This window comes from Chinchilla lanigera, unplaced genomic scaffold (genome assembly GCF_000276665.1).
Source record: "Chinchilla lanigera isolate Chin_1 unplaced genomic scaffold, ChiLan1.0 scaffold00080, whole genome shotgun sequence".
Taxonomy (NCBI): domain Eukaryota; kingdom Metazoa; phylum Chordata; class Mammalia; order Rodentia; family Chinchillidae; genus Chinchilla; species Chinchilla lanigera.
Window position 1 is genome coordinate 1,701,422 of NW_004955481.1, and position 16,173 is coordinate 1,717,594.

Here is a 16,173-nt window from a genome sequence, read left to right on the forward strand (position 1 = left end):
CATGGTCTCCTTGTAATTATTAGGAAAGAAAAGAGGGCCGTAGAAGGCAGACAGAGAGCTTGTATTGCAATTTTTGTCATGATCTTTCAAGAAAGGACAAGGGCCGGGCATGGTGTGGTGCACACTGTAATCTCAGCACTGGGGAGGCAGAGGCAGGAGGATCACCACAAGTTTGGGACCAGCCTGAAATACATAGACCCTGTGTCCAAAAAAATAAATAAGAACAGGGACAACTTCTTACCCAGAGCGAGAGCAAGAGTGATGAGTGGCTCCCGGTAAGGGTTTGCTCTTTCATGGGCCGTCAACCAAAGAGCTGCTCAGTCTGGTGCACGACTGTGGGCTCGAGGCAAAGAAATGGCACACATCTCCCTGTGCGCGCGTGCCGCTCAGTAAGGCAGCCTGGTATGGTCCCACAGGCACCAAGGACACTGAGGGGTCAGCGTGGGGAAGAGGTTGTGAATATACAGAAGCTGTCCCAGGAGCCAGGTCTCAGTGGAGCATCTCAGTTCTGGAAGTGCCAAACCCGATCCAAAATGGCTTGGACTGAGAAGAGCGTTTTCCAGTAGAAATTTAACAGTTGGGGAGGGTGCTTATTGGTGTTCAAAGGGTACTAGAGAAGCCGGCTCGAACTGGCTGGCAATTCAGACTTCCTTCATGGTGGCTTCTATCAGCAGCTTCTCCCTCTCTCTGGTGAAGTGTCAACAACCCCAAGTTTTCATTCTACCAGTTTGGTGTCGGAGGTAGAATAAGAACATGTTTCTTTCCCTATAGTTTGAAAGTCTCAGAGCAGATTCTCAGTGAATGAAGGGCTTTGTCCTAACCCAGGTCATTGTAGTTAGTAGAGGGTATTCTGATTGGCCCGATCTGGATCACGTGCCTGCCCCGGAACCACGCCCCACTTGCGAAGGCCAAGAGTGGGAGGTGTGCCAGGAACGCACCTCAGTGGTAGAGCACTCTAGGCTGTGGAGCTGATACCCAGCACTACAAACAAAAAACAGGAGTGACTGCTGCTTCCACGAGAAGAGGACTGGGGGCTGGGGATATAGCTCAGCGGCATAAGTGCCTGCCTGGCAAGCGCAAGGTCCTGAGTTTGATTCCCGGTACTAAAAAAGAAAAAAAAAAAAAAAAAAAGAAAGAAAGAAAGGGACTGAACCAGCATGGGGCAGAGGCATCAGTGACGCTAGCACTCTGGGAGGCTGAGGCAGGAGGTTCCCAAGTTTGAGTATAGCCTGGACAATTCAGCGACCTAGAGAAATTTTGTCTCAATAAAAAATTGACAGAGTGCTGTTGCTCAGTGCAAAGCCTTGGGTTTAGTACCCAACACCAAAAACAATCATCATCATCATCATCATCATCATCATAATAAAATATACCTACGTTTGATACAACTCCCCAAAATTAATTTACAAAAAAGTGAAAGCATCATAGTTTACTCTATCAGGATTAACAATGGCTCAAGAAACACATAAGCACTTAGCTAGATACAATTACAACTTTATAACCAACACAATGCTTTTTTTTCTAGTAAATTGAAACACATGTAATTGCTGTCACAGACATAACTCAGAAATCAGCTGAGGTGATTTTTTGTAACTTTTTTTTTTTTTTTTGTCTTTTTGAGACAGGGTCTCACTATGCAATTCAGGCTGTCCTTGAGCTCACTTGTAGCTCAGGCTGGTCTCAAACCCACAACAGTCCTCCTGCCTCAGCCTCCCGAGTGCTGGGATTACATGAGTGCACCACAATTTTTTTTGAGACAGGGTCTCTCTATATAGTTCAGGGTGGCCTTGAACTCACTGTGTAGCCCAGGCTGGTCTCAAACTTGCAGTGATCTTCCTGCATTAGCTTCTCCAGAGCTGAAACTACAGATGTGCATCACCATCGCTTCCCACCTTTTTAATAAGAGTCTCCCTATGTTCGTTCAGGCTGGCCTTTTATCCCTGGCCACAAATGATTTTCTTGCCTTAGCCTCCTAACTGGGACTATTTAGCCCAGTGACTGTCCTTTTTTTGTTTTTGCAATATAGGGATTGAATCCAGAGCCTTCATTCACAATGAGCTATATCCCCACCCCTTTTTTATTTTTCATTTTGAGACAGCGTCTCACTAAGTTGATAAATTGCTCAGGCAGGGTTCAAACTTATAATGTTCCTGCCTCAGCCTCCCAAGTACTGGGATTATGGGCAGGGCACCACTATTCCTGGCTGACTTTGTCCTTTCAAGAGATAATCAAACACCAGGCATGGTGACACATGCTTGTAGTCCCAGCACTCAGGAGGCTGAAACAGGAAGAATATCATAAGTTCAAGGCCAGCTTGGGCCACATAGTGAGTTCAAGGCCAACCCGAATTACAAAGCAAGACCCTGCCTCAAAAAAAAGAATAAGCAAGAGAGAGATAATCAAGAATAGTTTGCACCCAGCTAACATGAGGGGAGTGATGCCTTTCCGGGGATATCTGCCAATTATGGGAGGCTAATTCTGGCTAAAGAGCTTCCACCAGCAGACCCTTCATTTCTTCCTTTATTCAACAACCAGTATATTTACAATGCCTACTGTGGTCAGGTTTTCTGCTAGGCACTGAGGGTAGAACACCAACAAAAAAAGACCCAAACCCTTGCCTTTATGTGGCTTATGTTCCAGAGGGGAAGACAGGTAACACAAAAGTGAAATACATATTAGAGGAAAAAGCAGACAAGTATGAGGGAAATATAGCAGAGCTAGGAGAGGAGGCCTTGTGTGTGTGGTTTGTGATCTTATTTCAGTTTTGGGGGTGATCTGTTTGGTTTTCTTTTGTTTTGGTTTGTTTTTTTTGAGATAGGATCTTGCTATGTAGTTCAGGCCAGTCTTCAAATCACTATGTAGACCAGGCTGACCTCAAACTCAGAGTGATCTTCCTGCCTCAGCATCCTGATTGCTGGGATTACAGGCATGTATCACCACACCCAGCTGAGTTTGCAATTTTATTTTATTTACTTATTTTTTGTCTTTTTGAGATAGGGTCTCACTGTGCAGTTCAGGCTGGCCTTGAGCTCACTTTGTAGCCCAGGCTGGCCTCGAACTTGCAACGATCCTCCTGCCTCAGCCTTCGAAGTGCTGGGATTACAGGCATATGCCACTATGCTCAGCTTCTGAGTTTGCAATTTTAATGGGTATATCAGGGAAGGCCTCACTGAGGCGGGAAGAAAGCACAGAGACCTAAAGGAAGACCTGGGGTGACTCCTGGATATCTAGAACAAGAGTGATGCAGGCTGCTGGGCGTGGTGGCAAACATCTATAATCCCAGCACTCGGGGAGGCTGAGGCAGGAAGATCACTGCAAGTGGGAGTTACGTCCCCAGCCCTCTTTAAAATTTAAATAATTTTTTTTTGGCATTCTGGAGGCCTTCACACTGAGATATATATACCTAGTTCTTTTTTATTTTTATTTTGAGACAGTCTTGCTAAATTGCCCATCCTGTTGGGCAACGTGGGACAGGCCTGTAATCCTACCATTCTGGAGGCTGAGGCAGGATGGTGGACGCGACTTGGAGGCCAACCTAGACTACGTTCAAAACCAGCTTGAACTACATAGCCAGACCCCGGCTCAAAAAAACCCAAACAAATAAACAAAAAAAAACCCAACCCTACAAAAACCCAAAATAAATAAGTAGCTTAGCCTCAGGTCAAATTTACGATCACCTTGCCTCAGCCTCCCAGAGTGTACTTGACTTTTTTTTTTTTTTCCGAGGGTCTCGTTATAAAGTTCAGACTGGCCTTGAGCTCACTTTGCAGCCCAGGCTGGTCTTGAACTTGCAATGATCTGCTTGCCTCAGCCTCCTGAGTGCTGGGATTACAGGTGTGCGCCACCACGTCCGGTTCTACTTCAATTCTTGAGTAGGAATCTCTACTTGTACATCTCGGGCCTTCCAGGAACTTGAAACCCCGTGGAGAGAACACCAGCCACCAACCCTTCAAACTCAAAGCTCTGCGGATTACGGGTTGAGGTTCCGCCTCCTCAGCTCTAGACTCCGCCTCCCCTTCCTCTGCAGTGCTGTTTCGGGCCAGACGGCGACGCCCATGAGGCCGCATGCGCAGTGCGCGGGCAAGTCTCCTTTGCCCTTCTCCCTATGGCGGGCGCCGGTCCCCTTCCCGGCAGCCTCCCTAGGGCCGGGAGTGCGTCACTTCCGGTGGGGAAGGCCCGCCGCCGCCGCCGCCATTTCGGGCGCTGCTGTGAGGCTGCGACCGGAGCCGGTCCGCTGGGCGGCGGGCGCCGGGGCTGGAGAGGCGCGCGCGGCGGCGGCGGCCCAGCTTGTAGTCGCGAAGGCGACCATGGCGGGCAATTTCGACTCGGAGGAGCGGAGTAGCTGGTACTGGGGCCGGCTGAGCCGGCAGGAGGCGGTGGCGCTGTTGCAGGGCCAGCGGCACGGGGTGTTCTTGGTGCGGGACTCGAGCACCAGCCCCGGGGACTATGTGCTGAGCGTCTCCGAGAACTCTCGCGTCTCTCACTACATCATCAACAGCAGCGGCCCGCGCCCGCCGGTGCCAGCGTCGCCCGCTCAGCCTCCGCCCGGTGAGGGACGCACGGGATGGGAGGCCCCGGACGGGGTTGAGGGCCGCGGAACCCCAAGCCTAGCCGGCCGCTTCTGGCCAGGTGACCCCCCACGGTTTGCGCAAAGGGCTGGAGCCCAGGCGCAGTTCCCACCAGCCGCGGGCGTGTGGGGGAGGAGGCGCCGCGGACCGTGGCCGCTGGGTGTGCCTTGGGAGGACAGCCCAGGGGAAGGGGAACTGCTCCGGCCCCAGGGTGGGGCTGGCGCCCGGGCCGGGAACAAGGGCAGGGCAGGGCAGGTCTCCGCAGCGTGGGGACAAAGAGCCGAGGGGGATGTTGGCACCGGGGGTCATCACTTGGCAGCGGTGTCCAGAATGAATCCGGTAATCCTACAAGTGGCTCTTAGGCTTGAGACATTTCCTGCAGTGCTGGGAGAGCTGGGTTTGGCCATACTCCCATGGTGGCCTTCGGTAGGAAGTCCCCATATACTGGCTGGGAGGGATGGAGACACCCTCAGGAAACCGGTCAGTTTTTTCCTTTCTTGGGCATTTTTCCAAAATGTCTTTACTGTCCTCTTCCCCTGTGGAGGACGAAGGTGGTGAACTAAGTGCCGTGATGCTAGAAAAATGCCTCTTTGCCAGCCTAGAATGCACTGGTGCCTGGTAGGGTCCAAGAGATCTAACGTCCAGAAGACTGTCTACCGAAATTAATCGGGGTTCTAGTTTTCAAAGTATTTTGTAGAAGAAAGGTTTTTTAGATTTTTTTTTATTCTGTGAAAATAAACCAGCGATAAGCCAATGGAAACAGAAACAGTCCCTTCCTTGAAAGTGAATGGAACTTCGTTTTCCTTGGGCTTGAAGATTGTCACTCTTGTACGTCTGGGTCTCTCCTTGCTCAGTAAGTTGGGGCTGTGGCTGGAGTCTTTAGATATGGAGAACAGATCCTGCTGGGAAGACCCTCCTCTGGGTCGTCCTGTCAAGGATCATTGAAATGTGACTGTCCTACCCATGTTATTAGGATTGTTTGGGGAATGTTAAGGAAATATATGCACTGACTCTGAGGTTACCATTGTCTGTGTATCTGTGTAACAGCACCAAGAGGCCTGCTGCCTACTCACTGTTCCCAAGTGGAAGATGCTTCCTCCTGACCAGCTAAGATCTAGGCTGGTCTCATATACAAATTAATGAGCCTCTTGGGCCAGTGTTTGCAGACCTGCCCTTGTAGGCTAGTCCTAATTTAGATTTTTTGTCAAGAAACGGGAAGATGGGATGAACAGCCTCTTTATTGTTAACAGAAATACTAATTTTAAAAAAACGAGTGTGGGGTCTTTTAAATTCACAAATTATCCTGTATAGCCGGGCTCGGTGGCACATGCCTGTAATCCCAGAACTACACAAGACCCTGTCTCAAAAAAACAAAACAAAACAAATGATCCTATATCTTTCTCACTCTGGTCAGCTCAAAACATTGTAACGTGAGATGGGATTATTGACGCAACATGTATTTACCCCAAACCAAGTATTGTGGTTGTATTTGCCTCAAACATACATTTGTCCCCAAACAGATACATTTTACTTCGATGCTACCTTGGAGGTCACTAGAGTTTTATGTTACTTACAATACAATGATGAGAAACTGTCACTGAAATTGAGTTGTCAGTTTTGTGTTGTGTTGGATGCAAAATTTGCCAGCTTAGAATACATTTGGAAATGGCTGCAGACAGGTTTGATATTTCGTCACTCCTTGGTTTTGTGATTTTATATCTCAACCCTTAGCATGGTGTGAAGCTCCACCTTTTCAAAGCAGATAAGAGTTGAGATCATTGGCCCAGGAGAAAAGGTGAAGATTGCCACAGTTTGTGAATGGGGTGTGGAACGTTCATGAGTATTGTTTTTTGCCATATATCCCATGTTCCACCTGCATCAGTCCTCATTTTCTGTATAGGGCAGTTGAGTCAGTTACTGGCTATATAATGATTACTTAACCTTTGTTATCCTCTCCATCAAGCTGTTTTTCTTTTGAAGCCACACAAATGACTTCGTTGAATTTTTGAGAGGTGTATACAATATTAATAGCTAACATTTATTGACCGGTTATTCTGTGCCAAGTACTGAGTACCTTTATGTTCCTAACCTCACTTGTTGGTGGTAATCTCATGAATGAAGTACTGTGATTGCCGTTTACTAAAAATATTTCCATTTTATAGAGGAGGAAACTGAACCAGAAATTTAGCCAATGGTAGTGGTACACACCTGTAATCCCAGCTGTTGTGGCAGGAGGATTGCTGTGAGTTCGAGGCCAGCCTTAACTATAAAGCAAGACCCTATCTCAAAAAAAAAAAAGAAAGAAAGAAAAAAGTTCAGTAACTTGCCTAAGGTTAAGTAGCTAGTAGGTGACTGAAGCAGAATTTGAATTTAGGCGTTCTGACCTGACAGTTGACCCTTTTATACTGTTCCCTTGGAATCACTTTGGAATCCTGACTGTCACTCAGAGACTCTACCCTTTTTTTCTCTCTCTCTTTTTTTTTTTTTTTTTTTTTGACAAGGTCTCCCTATGCAGTTCAGGCTGGCCTTGAGCTCACTTTGTAACCCTGACTAGTCTTGAACTCACAACGATCCTCCTGCCTCAGCCTCCCGAGTGCTGGGATTACAGGCATGTGCCACCATGCCCGGCCCCACTATCCTTTTTTTCTAAGTGTCTCTGCCCTGGGGTCCCAGATTCAGTTTGAAGGCCAAAAGGAAAAGATGGCAAGAAGAAAACTGGCTTTATGGGCTGAGGATGCGGCTCAGTAGCAGAGCCATTCCTTGTCTTCCATGCACAAGGTCCTGGATTCAATCCCCATCACCAAAAACAAAAAACTGGCTTTAGCATAGACAATACAGATCTGCTCTCTAAAGGCAGTGATAGCTGGGGATGTAGCTCAGCAGCACAGTTCCTGCCTGGCAAGTGCAAGGCCCTCAGTTTGATTCCCTGTACCAAAAAATAAAGTCAGTGATAAAGAGGCATTTAATGAACCTTACTTGGGCCGGCTGTGGTGCACGCCTGTAATACCAGCATGTGGGAGGCAGAGGGAGGTCAGCAAGAGCTCCAGGCTAGCCTGGGCTACATAGTGAGACCCTGTCTCAAAAAAAAGAAAAGAAAAGAAAAAAAAAAAAAGGCAGGAATAGAATAGACCAAAGATTCTCATTATTTTCCAGTGAACTATTTTAACTTCTGTTAGATCTTTAGCTCCTTCAGAACTCTGCTGCAGTAACCTGGGAGCACCCTGATTGCTCCAGGACGATATTGAAGGATCTGGACCATATCATCTACTGGTCATGTTCTTTCAGGTTAGGGTTCACAGTGAACCTCTTAGGCAAATATTTGACAGTTGATCTACTAGTTTGTTTCTTTTGAACAATGGGTAACTAACCGCTAGACCTTGACTGGTATAGGCTACAAAATTGAATACATTGTCACTACTCATAGTTACAACTTGAGCTCTAGTGCCTGGATTTGAATCTTTACCTGCCATTTATTAGTCATATAACTTTGGGCAAGATACTTAATTTGTGTCTGCTTCAGTTTTCTTAATTTTGAGAGAGGGAAAATAGTGCTGACCTCCTAGGTTGATTTAACAATTAAATGAGCTTTATTAAATAGTTAGGAATATGGCCAACATAAAGTACTCAAGATATATGTATTCATCCTGTGAGCATAACTGAGGTGTGGGTAGTTGAAGCAAAATGGGAAACCATTCTTAGCTTTGAGATGGTCACTGGTGTGCAGAGTGTGAGTTGGTAAGCACTGGGGAAACCGCACGTTTTGGGGATAGGAGTGCATGAAGAGGTGTGAAAGGATTTTGGGTCCAGGAAATGAAAATAGGATGGTGCTTGCTGTTACCTGCTGAAAACCAAAGCCTCCTGCCTCCTGCCTCTTGCCCTAGTGAATGAGGGGAGTATAAATGCTTGCCTCGTGTTGGAGATAGAGCCAGAAGTGAGGTGGTAATTGTTTGATTTCACTTTAAGGTAGTGCTACACCAAAACCGCTTCTCTGCAGAATGTGTGGGACTGCTGATTATCCACTGTTTATCCCCTTTATTACTTTCAGCTTCTGTGTTTTGTTTCTCATCTTTGTTCACAACCAGGTTTTCATGTCTTACTCTTCAGTGTCAGATTATCCTTCCATCCAGAATTCTAGAATTCTAGAGTTTTTCTTTTTTTTTTTGGTACTGGGAATTGAACTCAGGACCTCGAGCTTGCCAGGCAGGTGCTGTGCCTCTGAGCTGTATCCCCAGCACCCATTCTAGAGTTCTTGAGTGAGTTACTTAGAGGTTTTATACCCGTAAAATAATCTCATGGTGGAAGGAAGTGGGTTTGCTACAGGACTGCTCCGTGATCTCCTGAGAGAGCTGGGTTTTTCAAACCTATTTTACCATAGGATTTTGGGAAGCATTTTGAGGTTCTGTGAATTCTTCTCTGAGAAGCTGTAATGAACTCTGAATTTTGGGATAAATTGAAAATTTCTGAAGGATTGAAGGGGGTGAATTAAGCTGCATTTGCTTTTTATTGAGCATCCATATTGTATCTCTTCTACAAAGTTTATTATATAGGTGTTTACCTCCATTTTAAAGAATGAGGGACTGAGTCACAGAGAATTTAAACAACACATATATAGCTGTAAATGAAAGGCAAAGTAAATCTACTCAGTCTGAATCTGCAAAGTACCATGCTGATTTCTACCATTTTTAGAAAGTTCTGCAGGGCTTTGTGGCGCACGCCTGTAATCCCAGCACTTGGAGGTTGAGGCAGGAGGATCGCTGTGAGTTTGAGGCCAGCCTGTACTGCAGAGCAAGACCCTGTCTCAAAAAGACAAATTTAAAAAAGAAAAGAAAGTTCTTTCTGCTTAGGAGACATATATGTTCCCCATACTGAAGATTGAACTTAGGGCTTTCACACTGAGCTACATTCCCAGCATTTTTAACTTTGGGGTCTTGGTAAGTTGCTAAATTGCCCAGTCTGGTTTTGAATTTAGGCTCCTCTTTACTTAAGGCTCCCAGAATTACTGGATTATAGGCATGCATCACCATGCCTGGCTGAAATGTACATGCTGATAAATCTTCAGGCTCTCTTCTCAAAATCTGTGGCCCTTTAGCACTTCGTATTGAACAAATGGTGTTATTTAAGCAACCTTTATAAATACCATAGCCAATGGAGAAAGAAGAGACAGACTGGGAATGAAGGAAAGGAAGGGAAAAAGAATTGCTGTGTAGCAGGGTGTGGTGGCACATCCCTGTACTTCCAGCACTTCGAGAGGCTGAGGCAGAAGAAAGGCAAATTTGAATCTAGCTTGGACAATTTAGCAAAAACCTGTCTCAAAAATTAAAAAGATCTGGGGATGAAGGTAGCAAAGGTTTAATTCTCAGTACGGCCAAATAAGAAGAAAAGAAACTGTTGTGAGCTGTAGGAGAGCCTGGCAATGGCACGGCTGTGGTAGTTCCTTGCCAGAAGTAACTGGCCTGATTAGCCTAAAGGACCCACAGGTATTCTTCAGGGCGGTATATAAAGACTTGTAGCCTAAGGGATGAGATGCTTAGAAGTAATGGTTGAGCAGGTACAGGGAAACCAAAAGAATATCCAGTTAGTAGCTGGCCTAAACTACATAGTGAGATCCTGTCTCAAGTAACAAACAAAACAAAAAAACCAAAGGGAAAAGAAATGACCAACTGTTTGCATTGAGTTTTATATATTTATTTTTCCCCCTTTTGAGACAGGGTCTCGCTATGCAGGTCAGGCTGGCCTTGAGCTCACTTTGTAGCCTAGGATGGTCTCGAACTCGCAGTGATCCTCCTGCCTCAGCCTCCCCAGTGCTGGGATTGCAGGCGTGTGCCGTGAGTTTGATTTCTGAATGTATTGATTCATAACTGCATATTCAGAACCCAGCCCAGGTTTGATGTAGAGAGTATGGCAGTGAGGTTTTCGAAGTCCCAGATCGATACAAGAATTTTGTTGTTAATTCTGTCCTCTAGACTCTCTGACTCTATCTCCTTCCTTTCCCGCCCTTCTATTTCCTGCCTTTTGGCTTTTTGTGGTTGGAAGGAGATGAAGGAGGGAAAATGAGCTGGAACACATAGCAGTGGTAAGATTTGGTCTTATCTGGAACTTATGTATGTTCTTTCCCCTTCCTTCCTTTCTGGAGTTCGGATCAATGAAGCTTGATTGGCCCATATATCTGACTGGCCAGCAGTACACAAAACCAGGCATTCCTTTGTGGAATTATTATAGTGTTAGTGCCATAGAAGGATAATTTATAGGTAAAGTATATCAAAGTTTTCCCTTGGTGTTTTGCTTGTGTTTCTGTCTGATGGGAATGTCACCACCCCACCTAATCTAGTCACATCATGGACCATTAGAAAGAAAGAATTAAATCTGCTTCTTAATTTTTGTGCTATGGGGCCAGGGATATAGCTCAGTGGCAGAAGTGTCTGCCTGGGAAAGACAGGGTCCTGAGTTCGATTCCCAGTACAAAAAAAAAACCAGCTTTTGTGCTACATAATTTGCCAGTTTTTCTTCCACTGATTTTGCCAAGGAATTTGGCTAGCTTAGTAGTCCTATTTGTTTTAGCCCTCTTTACCTGAGAAACATATTTCACTTGGCCTATTACGGTGACAGAGGAACCATAACAATGGATGACCAGGCGTGGTTGTCTTCCTTTTTAGAGTGAACAAAGTGCCTTGGACATGTTCAGGAATGGGTAGAGTTACTCTTTTGTTGTATCTCAGGACAGTTTGTTGCTGCTGCTACTAGATTTTGTAGGAACATGTCTGTTGATAATGTCTTCCTAACATGTTGGTTTGCTCCTTGTCGCCAGCACACTAAGCACCTTTGTATCTCACTATGCTGTGAGCTTTTCAAAGCTGGGAACAGATTTTCACTTACCATTTTTTTCCCCATTCATTCATTCATTTTATTGTTTTTGGTTGTTTTGCTTTTTTCTGAGACAAGGTCTTGCTATAGAGTTCAGACTGGCCTTCAGCTCACTTTGTAGCCCAGGCTGGTTTCAAACTTCCCCTCACTTTACAGTAGTGTTTATTAAGAATAATACATATATAACACTGATCATCGTGATATGCATCTGTAGTCCTAGTCCTCTTCACCCTTGGGAGAATCACTAGAACCCAGGAATTCAAGACCAACCTAGGAAGCATAGTGAAACTTCATCTCAGAAAAGAAAAAAGAAAAAAAGTATGTGATACCAAGGAGTTATTTTTTTTTTTTTGAGACAGGCTCTTGCTATGTAGTTTAGGTTGACCTTAAACTCCTTAAGTAGCTGGGTGTGGTGGTGCCCACCTGTAATCCCAGCACTCTGGGAAGCTGAGGCAGGACGATCCTTGTGAGTTCAAGGCCAGCCTGGGCTACAAAATGAGCTCAAGGCCATACTGAACTGCATACTGAGATGCTGTCTCAAAAAAAAAAAAAGGAAAGAAATATATCCTAATGCTTTGGGGTTTTTTTTTATTTTTTGAGGTGCTGGGGATTGAACCCAGACAGTCACATTGAGCTACATCCCAGAACTTTCACTAAGTTGCCCAGGCTGAGCTTGAACTTGTGATCCTCCTGACTCAGCTTCCCAGAATGCTGGGGTTACAGGTGTGTACCATTGTGCCTAGCTCCTTTTTAATTTTGGAGACAGGGTCTTGCTAAATTGCCCAGGTCAACCTCAAGCTTCTTTTGGTAGTACAGTGCTGGAAATTGAATATAGTAGGCAAGCTTTCTGCCACCAAGTTACATTCTCACCTGCCCCTTCCCCTTTTTTTGTCTTTTTGAGACACGGTCTCCCTATGCAGTTCAGGCTGGCCTTGAGCTCACTTTATAGCCCAGGCTGGCCTCAAACTCAAAAAGATCCTCCTGCCTCAGCCTCCCGAGTGCTGAGGCGCTCCCTTTTTAAGACAGTCTTGCTAAATTGTGTAGGCTGAGCTTGAACTTTTAATCCTCCTGCCTCAGTCTCTTTAGAAGCTGCGATTATAGGCATATGCCACTATGCCCAACAGACCTCAAGTATGATTCTTCTGCCCTATCCTCCTGAGTAGCTGAGGTTACAGGCATGTACCACCCTCCTAGTATATCAGAACCATTTGCTAAGCCATGGATCCTCTGCTGGTATGAGGCCGACTACCACTCTGCCATCTAGCATTCAGTTCTGAGTAGATCTCTATGCTTTCACTGACCCTGTCCTTAAAATGCACTCTGCAGGCCTAAAAGATCATTCTGAATTAGTCTGGTGCAGGGAAGGGTAGCCTTTGCATCTTCTTTGGCCACGAGACGTGAATAATGCCACCTCAGTGGAGAGAAACTCAAAATATAGTGTGCCGTGCTCTGGTGTAGTCATAACCAGAATCATTTCTCCAGTCCTGTACTTCAAGCTGTTGGGTCACATTTTGCAGTGCCTGAGCAGTGTTTGCCTTAGAAGGACAGTCCTGGCTCTGCTGTCTCAGTGTCTTAAGTTGGAGAGCCAGCCAGCAGTCCTGAGTTCAGGCTACTAATTTTGTTTTATTTAGCTTATAGCCACAAACTCTTCAGATGGAATATTTTACAGTATAAGGTATATATAGCTGGGCATAGTGGCACATGCCTGTATGTAATTATATGTATGTATTAATACTATGATTATAGTGCTCTGGGAAGCTGAGTTAGGAGGATCACAAATTTGAGCCCAGCCTGGGCAACTTAGTGAGTTAGCAAACCCCATCTCAAACTAAAAAGGAGCTAGGAAAACATGCATAACAACAGCAAAAAACAAAAATAAATTTAAAAGGCTGGGGATATACAGTAGTTTAGTACAAACACCCTGGGTTCAATCCCCAGAACCAGGGGGGAAAAAGTACAATTTTAAATTGTGTCTTGGCTGGGCATGGTGGTACATGCATACAATCCCAGCACTTGGGAGGCTGAGGTGGGAAGATCTCCAAGAGTTGAAGGCCAGCCTGACCTACATAGTGAGTTCAGAGCCTTTTTTTTTTTAAATTTTCTTTTTTTTGGTACCAGGAATTAAACTCACGACCTTCCACTTGCCAGGCAGGCGCTTGTGCCACTGAGCTATATCCCCAGCCCTATATAATGAGTTCAGAAGACAGTGTGAAGTATATAGTGAGGCCCTGCTTAAACAAAACAAAATTAAAAGGCCAGGTGTGGTGGCACACACCTGTAAACCAGCACTTGAGAATCTGAGGCAAGAGGATAGCTGAGAGTTCAAGTCTGAGGCCAACCTGAACTGCATAGTGAAACCCTATCTTGAAAAGACATACAGCCGGGCGTGGTGGTGCATGCCTATAATCCCAGCACTCCGGGAGGCTGAGACAGGAAGATGGTTGTGAGTTCGAGACCAGCCCGGACTACAAAGTGAGCTCAAGGCCAGCCTGAGCTGCATATTGAGACCCTGTCTTAAAAAGACGAAAAAAAAAAAAGAAAGAAAAGACATACATACATGCATGCATACATACATACATACATACATAAACCTAACTAAAATAAATAAGCATATTGTGTTGTGATCTCATTAGAGAAGGCTCATTTCCTATTGCTTTTAACTGGGCAAGATGTGTTCTTTCTGGAGGCAGAGTTGATACGAATGGCGATTGATAGTTTCCCTTAACAAACGTCTTAAAACAAGTATAGCACAGCTATTTGAGAGGATGGGGCAGAAGGATCACAAGTTCAAGGCCATCTTGGGCTAAACAATGAGACCTTGCCTCAAAAAGGACTGAAGATTTGACTCAGAGTGCCCTTGGGTTTAATCCCTAATACCCCAAATGCACACACAGACCCCTCCAAAAAGGATCAAAGTACTTGTTTAAAGAAGTATAATCCCACAATAAATGTAATTTTTTTTACCTTTTTTTTTTTTTTTGGCACCAGGAATCAAACTTGGGACCTTGTACCTGTCAGGCAGGCGCTTGTGCCGCTGAGCTATATCCCCAGCCCCCAATAAATGTAATTATTATGTGCAACAAACATGTACTAATAAAAATTTTGAAAAATTAAAAGAAGTATAGTCAATAAACATGAAAAGCATCAAATGAGCAAAGATGAAATTTTAAAAGTAATAACATGGGGCTGGAGATTTAGCTTAGCAGCACAGCGCCTGCCTGGCAAGTGCAAGGTCTTGAGTTTGATTCCTGGTACCGGAAAAAAACCAAAAAAAAAAGTAATAACATTTCTCCTATTGATGATATATTTGTTTTTTGAGACAGGGTCTTCCTATGTGGTTCAGGCTGACCTTGAGCTCATTGGGTCGCTCAGGCTGGCCTTGAACTCATGGAGATACTCCTGCCTCAGCCTCCCAGGCGCTGGGATTACAGGTATGCATCACCATGCCTGGTTTTTTTTTTTTTGTTTTTGTTTTTTTGTTTTTTTGTTTTTTTTGGTTTGTGGGTTTTTTTTTTGTTTGTTTCTCTGGTCTTTTTGAGACAAACTCTTGCTATGCAGTTCAGGCTGACCTTGAACTCACTTTGTAGCCTAGGCTGGTCTTAACTCACGACGATCCTCCTGCCTCAGCTTCCCGAATGTGGGATTACAGGCATGTGCCACCATACCCAGCTTCAGTGCCTGGTTTAAAATACTGTTTTGACAAGGATGTGAGGGGGAAATAACTCACCAAGTACTGGTGACAGTATAACATTGGACAAAGTTTTGGGGGAACAGTTTGGAATATAAGCCTTAGTGTTCTAACACCTTGGTCCAGAGTTATCATTTGAAAGAGTTTATCCTAAGGAAATAATCTTAAAAATTCACAATAGTATTGTTTTCACTAGTGGAAATTTATGAATTCCTTGTTATTAAAAGTATTTTTCTTAGCTGGGCATGGTGGCCCATGCCTGTAATCCCAGCACTTAGGAGGCTGAGGCAGGAGGATCATTGAGTTTGAGGCCATCCTGGGCTACAAAGAGAGCTCAAGGCTAGCCTGAACTGCATAACGGAAACCCTGTTCTTAAAAAGACCAAAAAAAAAAGTTGGTGGGCTAAGGATAGAGCTCAGTGTTAAAATGTTAAAGCACATGCTTAGCCAAGGCTCTGGGCTCAATCCACACACACACACAAAAAGGCATGTTCTTGAAGTATATGAGAAAAAAAAAGATATAAAACTGTATAATCGGACTGGGGATATAGCTCAGCAGCACAGTGCCTGCCTGGCAAATGCAAGGTACTGAGTTCGAGTCCCTGTACAAAAAAACCTGTACAATAACCCAGTTATAAAAGACATATATCAGAACTAGAGATATGGCTTAGTGGTAGAGTACTTAGCTAGCATGTGTGAAGCCCTGGCTTCAATCTGTATCCCACCTCCAACATAAGTAGGTATGTGTTACATATATGCTGGGTTGCCTGGTGTAGTGGTGCATGCCTGTAATCTCAGCACTCGGGAGGCTGAGGCAAGAAGATTGTTGAAAGTATGAGACCAGCCTAGGCTACAAAGTGAGCTCAAGGCCAGCCTGAACTGCATAGCGAGACCCTGTCTCAAAAAGACCCCCCCCAAAAAAATATATCTATATATTTTTTATCTATAGATAAATATATGCTGGGTTATAAACTAAACTAAACTAGGGCTGGGGATTTAGCTCAGCGGCAAAGTGCCTGCCTGGCAAGCGCAAGGTCGTGAGTTCGGTTCCCGGTAC

At 44.9% G+C, this 16,173-nt stretch overlaps 1 protein-coding gene across 3 annotated transcripts in view; it reads left to right on the plus strand.

Moving 5' to 3' along the window:
* Positions 1-4,173: 4,173 nt before the first annotated feature.
* Positions 4,174-16,173, plus strand: part of Crk (v-crk avian sarcoma virus CT10 oncogene homolog) — a 42,769-nt gene continuing 30,769 nt past the window's right edge. For all 3 annotated transcript variants that reach the window (XM_005402629.2, XM_005402628.2, XM_005402630.2), the window contains exon 1: positions 4,174-4,548. In XM_005402629.2, coding sequence (XP_005402686.1) covers positions 4,308-4,548 — 241 coding nt within the window. In that variant the 5' untranslated portion in view covers positions 4,174-4,307. The remainder of the gene's footprint in view (positions 4,549-16,173) is intronic.